This window comes from Rhipicephalus sanguineus, chromosome 10, assembly GCF_013339695.2.
Source record: "Rhipicephalus sanguineus isolate Rsan-2018 chromosome 10, BIME_Rsan_1.4, whole genome shotgun sequence".
In the NCBI taxonomy this organism is placed as follows: Eukaryota; Metazoa; Arthropoda; class Arachnida; order Ixodida; family Ixodidae; genus Rhipicephalus; species Rhipicephalus sanguineus.
The window spans coordinates 122,692,234-122,700,422 of NC_051185.1; the positions used below are offsets into that span (position 1 = coordinate 122,692,234).

The 8,189-nt window shown below is 47.9% G+C and overlaps 1 protein-coding gene across 1 annotated transcript in view; it reads right to left on the reverse strand.

The window, feature by feature from the left end:
• The window catches only part of LOC119406714 (uncharacterized), a 49,734-nt gene extending 41,767 nt beyond the window's left edge, over positions 1 to 7,967 (reverse strand). The window contains exon 1 of the mRNA XM_037673445.2: positions 7,885 to 7,967. Within this exon, the coding sequence (XP_037529373.1) occupies positions 7,885 to 7,967 (83 nt within the window). The remainder of the gene's footprint in view (positions 1 to 7,884) is intronic.
• Between the last annotated feature and the right edge of the window lie 222 nt (positions 7,968 to 8,189).

An 8,189-nucleotide genomic window follows, 5' to 3' on the forward strand; every position in this document is an offset into this window, starting at 1 on the left:
AAGACCGGACAAAGGGAAGGGCACGGATGGCACACGCATAGCAAAAATATAGAGCTTACGCTCTGTGTGTGTCATCGTGTCATTTCTTTTGCCCCGTCTTATGCGCAACACTATTCGTCTTAATAAAGAAGGACGTCTGCGGCCCAAACATTTGCTCACATTCCGAAGGCACTAGTCGACGACAGTGGAGGACAGCTCTCACGGCAATAACAGGTTGACGAAATCAGCCGGCAGGCACAAGAGTAAAATAAGGGCAAGGAGAACGAGCGATCGAGTGCAGCACCGGCCGAAGCAAATTAAATAGCACAGCGATATCACCGGAGCGCCTAGGTCAGAGACCGTCTTCTTCGTCGTCTTTCCTTCTTGTGAATTTCGAGCCATCATTGGGATGATATATATCCCAAGAACGCGGAAAATTCACCATATCAATATCTTTGGAAGATCATTTGGCCAATCTAGAAACAAACACTGTGATAGCGACTGATGGCGGGTGTGGGAATTGTATCATTCTCTCTAGATGGTCTTTCTCAATTCGGTTGCCGGACTTCACCCCTATCATCCAGGCTGAATTGCTGGCAATAGTCCTAGCATTGAGTAAGTTGCCCCAGGGTTTATCAGCAGTGGTTGTTCTAAGAGACTGCCTCTCTGTCTGTTCTGCCTTAAGTGCACCTAATTTATCGAGTACATTACAGGCATTCTATTCGCTAATTCCTAGACATGTGCGTCTGGTTCGATTAGTGTGGGTACCAGGCCATAGAGGTTTAGCACTCAATGAATATGCGGATGCATTGGCAATGGCATCCCACGATGGCCGTATTTCGTCTGTATTGCCCACATCGGCGTATATCACAGCAGCGCGATTTGAAAAGCGTACCACGGCCAATAACTTCGACAAATCTCCTTTGTTTTTATCAGATTTCCCCCAGCTAAAGTTTCCTTGGAAGAGCAGGTGGTGTTCCGAGAAATAATAATTACAAGGCTACGCTGTCGAGTCCCCCCACTGAACTTTTACCTTCACAGGGCGGGTCTGGCTGAGTCACCTTTATGCATTCACTGTAATGAGAGGGAATCTCTGGAGCACTTCTTTTTCACGTGCCGAAGATTTAAAACACCAAGAAAAAGACTACTAGAAGAACCCCTACGGAAGTTGGGCTTGCATTTGTCACTTCCGGTGATTCTTTCATTTGGGGCAACCATATTTGGTTTTAGCCACAGGAGCGTTTTCAACGCTGTATCAATTTTTTTACGAGAATCTAAAAGAATTGAATGATAAATGTAGCTGAATTCAGTTGTCTTAGTTACAACTATATATATTTGTTTTTATTATTGTTGCTGTTGTTGTTATTTTCGTATAGGTTTTTTTTTGCGAGTTTATATTACCATTCTGTAATGGCTAAACATTTCATTTTCAACTTTTTCCTTCAGTAAGTGCATTAGTTTCCTAAGCAAGGCACCGTCCGATTCATGGCCTGTCCCCCGGAGTGGGTTCCGCCAATATATTGAGAAACCAACCAACCAACCATCATTCCCAGAGAAGAAGTGGATTACGACCAATAATCTTAACGTGCACTGTGCCAGTTTTACCCACTCAGCTTACAAATCAGCATTTCATCTTTTTTTTAAAGTTGAACACTCGCAAAAAGCTGTTGCTAGAGGAGCTTCAAATAGCATGCGTGACAGTTAGCCTTTTTGCAGTATGAACACGCTTCAACGGCAAACTGTTGCACATGTTATCGCTGGGCGCGAGCCACGACTCGTTGTATTGGAACTGTCGGTATCTTCTCGAATGTTCCTAAGGGTCCCTGAAACGTTTTTTGACATCTCGTTTTTGCCAAGAACATTTACTGGGGGAGCAAATCATTGGCACCATAATTCACGGTGAATTCCATTGGCGGATTCGGAGTGGCCGACGAACTCTACGCCGGAGCACTCCACTCCGGCGGAGAGCAACCGAAGAAACCTGCCAATATAACACAAGCATCCTCACCAGAGCAACCGGTAAGGGGCGCTAGCGCACACCTGCTTCGCAGGTGTGCGCGAAAGAAATGGAAAAAGAGAAGAAAACTATTCGTTGGAAAGGAAAGAGAAAGCCAAAAAGTTGGTGGAACAAAGAAATCCGGGAGGCGATCGAGAAGCGACGTGAGGCATCACGGGAGCACAGACAGGCAAAAAACATGGCTGATCTCTCCGTCATAGGAATCGGTATAACACGAAAGTGAAACGTGTCTTCACAGAAGTAGTGCTTATTGTGTAGTGATATATGAGAGCTTGTACAATGTCTATTCGTGTTTGGCAGCTATAGCACCGTTTGACGTGGATGCACCCATCTTGACAGCATGTCTCTATCGCGACGACTAACGCCCATGATCATAATTAAACCGTCGTGGTAGCTGACGGTGTGAACATATATTTGGGCACAGCGAATCGTGAATCCCGCGTAAGGATGATATCAACAAGCTCATAATCAACACTGGTACCCTGCATGCACTTCTTCAGAACGTCGTCAATTAAGGAGAGAAACGGCACGGTGTGCGCTTTCTAGTAATGGGTAGCCGACGCCTGTGCTCATGCATACATAACACACACTGCGCTTCAGCAACACGGGAGGTAGAGGTTCGTAGCCTGAGCCGCAAACGCGTGCGTCCCGCTGGCCTCTGTCTCTGGCGCTGCTCTCGCTCCACCAAGGCACGACATTCGCCCGTCTAAATCGCGTCCTTTCTGCAACGCATATTGCAGCAGTTTTGTTAGTCGGTGCTCGCGCCATTGAAGCAGTCGGCGGCGGAGAAATCCCGTTGGTGCACGTGGAAGCTGCACTACTCCGATGAGCCGACGCACGCTAACACGAAGCCAAAGCAAAGAACGTAACTGCGTCAAGGATGCCTCGGCGACGCCAGCGCAGCCAGTCTGCCTCTCTGGTACCGAGACTCTTTAACCATGACCTCCGATATCGCGTGCAATCTCGGAGTAAGCGCTAGTAAGTGTCGATCATAAAGCATTACTTCTTTTCACATATCACAGACGACGGCACCGCCCCGCTCCGCCCGCCGCGAAAGATCATGTGTGAAAGATATAAGGCGCGTTCGCGCCGTGTCTGGCATCTTTCGAGTTAGCTTAGTCGGTAGGGCGTCGGGCGCTTGCCGACGCGGCCGCAACGTCGTGGGTTCGATTCCCCGCGGGGTATCTTTTTCTTGGTTTTTTTTTTCTCACCCGTTGGCGTCCATGTTATCAACGTCATATCCGTGACGGATGTACTTGGTGGACCCCGGCGTAAAACACTTTCGTGTTAAAAAGGAGAAGCGGCCACAGGACGAAGTCAACCAAATATGGGAAATATATTTAGAGCAAAAATCCATTGTGCAGAAATTAGTCGAGGCAAAAATTAAAGGTGAAAGTGAACGCTGGATGACAGAGATTCGCGAAAAGAAGAAGGCCGCGCCTAGGATATTTTGGAGCCACCTAAAAGCACTGGGTAGGAAGTCTGTCACAATGCAACAACGTTGGGTAGATGAAGGAGGAAATCAACTGCAAGAGTATGAAGCGCTAGGTTACATCCGAAAGATAACAGCCGATTCGTTTAAAAAGGTCGCCCAGGGGATTTCCCCGGTGAGTAAAAAGTACGCAAAGGAGTGCAACCGAAGAAGATGTAGTACTAGAGAATTTCAATTGGAAGAAGGCCGAAGGAAAAATTCCTAAGCGCACTACTCCGGGCTTAGATGGGGTTCCCGTCAGCCGCATTAACGAACTCGGACATGAAACTAAAGAAGCACTGCTGAAAGCCGTAGAAAAGTGCTTACAGGAGAGGGAAATACCAGACAGTTGGCGAAAAAGTAGAATGAACTTAATATATAAAGGCAGGGGAGAAAAGGATAACATTCGCTCATATAGACCGCTAACCATTACATCGGTGCTATACAGGTTGGCGATGCAGGCAGTAAAATTAAAAATCGAAGCGTGGGTAGAACAAAATGATATTTTGGGAGAACTTCAGAATGGATTTCGAATCGACTAGCGGTTAGACGACAATCTGTTTGTTCTTACCCAGTGTATAGAAATATCGGAAATAGAAAACAGGCCCTTATACGTAGCTTATCTAGATATCACCGGGGCGTATCACAACGTTAATCAGGAAATTTTGTGGGATATATTGAAAGAAGTGGGCATAGGGGACGACTGTATACAGCTTTTGAGGGAAATATACCGAGAAAATACAGTTTGTATAGAATGGGAAGGAATAAGTAGCAAGGACAGCGTTGAAATTAGCAAGGGGCTGAGACAGGGACGTCCTTTGTCCCCGCTGTTATTCATGCTGTACATGGTGAGGATGGAAAAAGCGCTAGAAGGTAGCAACATTGGATTTAATTTGTCACACAAACAGGTCGGCACGATGGTTGAGCAGAAGCTCCCAGGTCTATTTTATGCGGACAGTCAAGATGATATACAGCGACTGGCAGATATATGCGGAAGGGAATGTGAGGCTCTAGGACTAGGATTTAGTGCAACAAAATGTGGATTGATGGTATTCAATGATCACGGAGACCATGCGGTCATAATACAGGGCCAAAAAACACCCAGGTTAGGCGAGTACAAGTACCTCGGAGTATGGGTAAATGAGGGGGATAGATATATGGAGGTACAAGAGAAAGCATCGGTAGCAAAGGGAAAGAGGAATGCTGCAATTATGAAGCACAGAGCTTTATGGGGATACAATAGGTACAAGGTGCTTCGAGGGCTGTGGAAGGGTGTGATGGTCCCGGGGCTTACATTTGGGAACTCAGTGGTGTGCATGAAGTCAGAGGTACAATCAGGAATGGATGTAAATCAAAGGACGGTGGGCCACCTCGCGTTGGGCGCTCACGGGAAGACGACAAATGAGGCTGTAAAGGTTGATATGGGATGGACAGGCTTTCAAGTGAGGGAAGCTCAGAGCAAAATGAGATTCGAAGAGAGGCTGAGGAAAATGAAGAAGAGTAGATGGGCAGAGAAGGTTTTCAGGTATTTGTATAGAAAAAGCGTTGACACGCAGTGGAGGAAAAAGAACTAGGAGGCTCACCAGTAAATATACGGCTAGCAGTGCGGGCGATATGGCAACAAGGAGCATTAAGCGGAAGGTCAGAGAGGCGGAGAGGACTTATTGGATGGCAGCGATGGAAAAGAAGCCGGCTCTGAGTAACCACCGAAAGGGAAAAAACGAAATAGGGAGGGAAAGGTTTTATGATAATTCAAGGGGAAGCGCTTTGCTGTTTGAAGCAAGGATGGGCTGCCTTAGAACGCGTAGTTATAAAGCGAGACTCAGTAACGAAGAAGAACAATGTACATGCTGCGGGGGAACTAAGGAAACGATGGAACATGTACTGATTGAATGTGGCGATATTCACCCAGGTATACGTGTGGGCACGAGTCTACATGAAGCCTTGGGTTTTAGGGACAACAATGGAAAGCTGAACACGTCCGCGATAGAAATAAGTAAGAGACGGTTAGAGTATTGGTGGCAGAAAAGTAGAGATAAAGTACAAAAATAATGGGGAAAAATAAGGTCATTCTGCCTTAAGAGGCAGAGAGATGGACCGTGAATTTATATTTTTTTGGTATAATAACATAGATTTAATCAGTGTAGATAAGGTATTAAGCCAACTTGAAACAAAAAAGTTTCTTTTTTCTTTTTTTTTCTTCGAGCCTGGTGGCAGTGATGTCACCGCCCCGTTATAAAGGGGTCGCTCATAGCATCCATTCATCCATCCATCCATTCGCAAGCGCCCAGCATTCTTCGCGTTTCGCGCCGTTTTTGCCTTCACGGGCGCGAGCGGAGATAACGGGCGCGGTCGGACAGCGCATTTCATCGCGCACGCGGTACGCCACGCTCCGCGCACGCGCGGGGAGCTTGCGACTTCCTGTCGAATCCGCCGCTTTTCGCAGAGTAGAGAGGGCTGCTCCGTGGAGTGAATCTGACGCAGGAACTGCTCCAGATCTGCCAATGAAACATACAGGGAGCACTCTCAATCCGCCGAACAGACTTGCTCCGAATGGAGCAGGAAAATTACTACCGTAAGTGCTGCGAATCTGCCACTGGAATTCACCATCAGTCGAAACACCCTTTATTAAGGGAGCTGCTTATAATAAATAGCTTCCCTCCTCCTCCAATCCGCCTTTCACCCTCAACTTTTTCTTCGAGCGCTCGGGGCTACGCACCGCCTTCAAGAGGCTCTGCGTCACAATGTGACGTGCGAGACCGCTTGCGTGCCGCGTCGTCTACTTCCGGTAAGTCGAAGCCGGCCAGCGCAGTAGCCACCGGTGGGTCAGGCGCTGGACCCAAGGTCTGGACCGCTGGCTCGGCTGATCGTCCGTCTCTTGCGAGCGCCATGTGCGCGTAGCGTGTGTTTTGTTTCACGGCAGTTCAGACAGTTGCTCAGAATGGACCCCGGCCTCGAAGAGCGGTTGCGCCGAATGAGCCGAAAAATGGGTTTCGAGCCATACAAGTGACACGCCATTTCGTGATCCAGCGCTTCGTGCTGAGGGTGGCAGCAGTGATACGCCTGAACCGCCACCACCAGACTCGCCCGGCCGTATTATATCAACGTCGTCGCACACGAGTTGCACCATTGCGGGGTTTTATTTGAGCTAATTATATACGACACCGCATACCGCACACTTCAACCGGAGATTTCCAGCTGGCCCTACAACGTACACAGTTGTGCAGAGGTTTCAAATGCATTGTTTTCAATTCGCATGCACCCTGTCATTTTTTAATCAGTGCTGGAAACCTCTAAGTGGCGAGGGGCATTCTGTGTATATATAATTATTGCGAAACTGGCCACATTAAATTGAAGAGACGGAGTCGTTATAGTTATAATTAACGAGATTACGTGGAATTTTGTGAGTGCCCACGTGCGAACCGCGCACTATGCACACACAGCACACGACCTGAAACGATTGTGAACTTACCTTTCCACCGGGAAGGAACAAAGACGGCAGTGCGTCGGCTCTGAGGGGATACCTCTTCAGACCGAGGCCGAATAGCTGCATAAACACGGAACTGAGCTCGTAGTCTTCCGGCTTAAAGTGGCGACCGCAAACACGTATATCCTGCCGTCGATACAAAAGTCCGATGCGCTGCAGCCACTCGGCGTGCCTGCTGCCTTCCAAAGGCACACGGTGTCGTATTTTCACTTGTCGCCAATCGCTGGATTTGTAGCCCACAACACAGCAAGGGCGATTCATGATGTCAGACAAAAACCTCGCGATACACACTGGTCGCGCAGCTCACGTTAACATGGAGCGCGTGGTATCACATGCAGTCGACGTTCGCTGTGCGCCGGAATTCCGGAAGTCTAGTTGTAAATTGCGATTGTGTTCGCTTTATTAGTGACTGCTTTTTAACCAAGACAAATTTTAAAGAGTTTCAAAGATCACGAACATTTGTTCGCAGTTACGTCGAAAAAGATTGCCTGTGACTTGGACTGTGAATCCAATCGGATCAGCCGCCTGCGTGACGTCGCGCTTCCAATACGACGCGCACTGGAAGTGGGATGTTTGAAAACGCGTTTGGCTGAGCCGCTGTGATCGGTGGCGATTCCCCACTTTAAAGCCTAGTAATAAATTAGTTTCGGCACAGAGCTTAAATCGGTCTGTAAATGATCCTTAGGACTCGCTCTACCGGCCCAATGTGTTTGTACAAAAACCTCAAAACCGTTTCAGGGTTCCTTTAAACAGACAAAAATTTTGGCCTCGCGTTTTTTTTTTTTTTTTTTTTTTTGCTGCAATGTGTTGCTGGGGGCCTGTTAGTCATAACACGGCACATCGCTTGCTGCAGCGCGCGACAGGTAATTACTTACAGGCTGCTCATTACTGGCCAGTGCCAAGTTGGGTTTCAAAAACGGCAAGCCCCACCGGTGGAGTGCCTTGATGTCCTCCTCGCCCACCGTTCCGTAGGGAGTGGAGACAACGGCGGCGTCTGCTACGGCGTCCGCCATTTTCACGCCGGCTCTGATCTAGGGGCGCTTTGACGGCGCGCGTGTGAACGGAGTTTTGCGTAGACTATAATACTGCGGAAATGTATTATCATGGTTTATTAACTATTGTTTTTATATAGTTTACAGTCTAACAGCACCATGAAATTCGACGCTTCACGCGATGATATGCTGCTGCCTGGTATGAGAGTGTTGAAGGAAAAGCGGGATTCTCCAAAGAGGCTG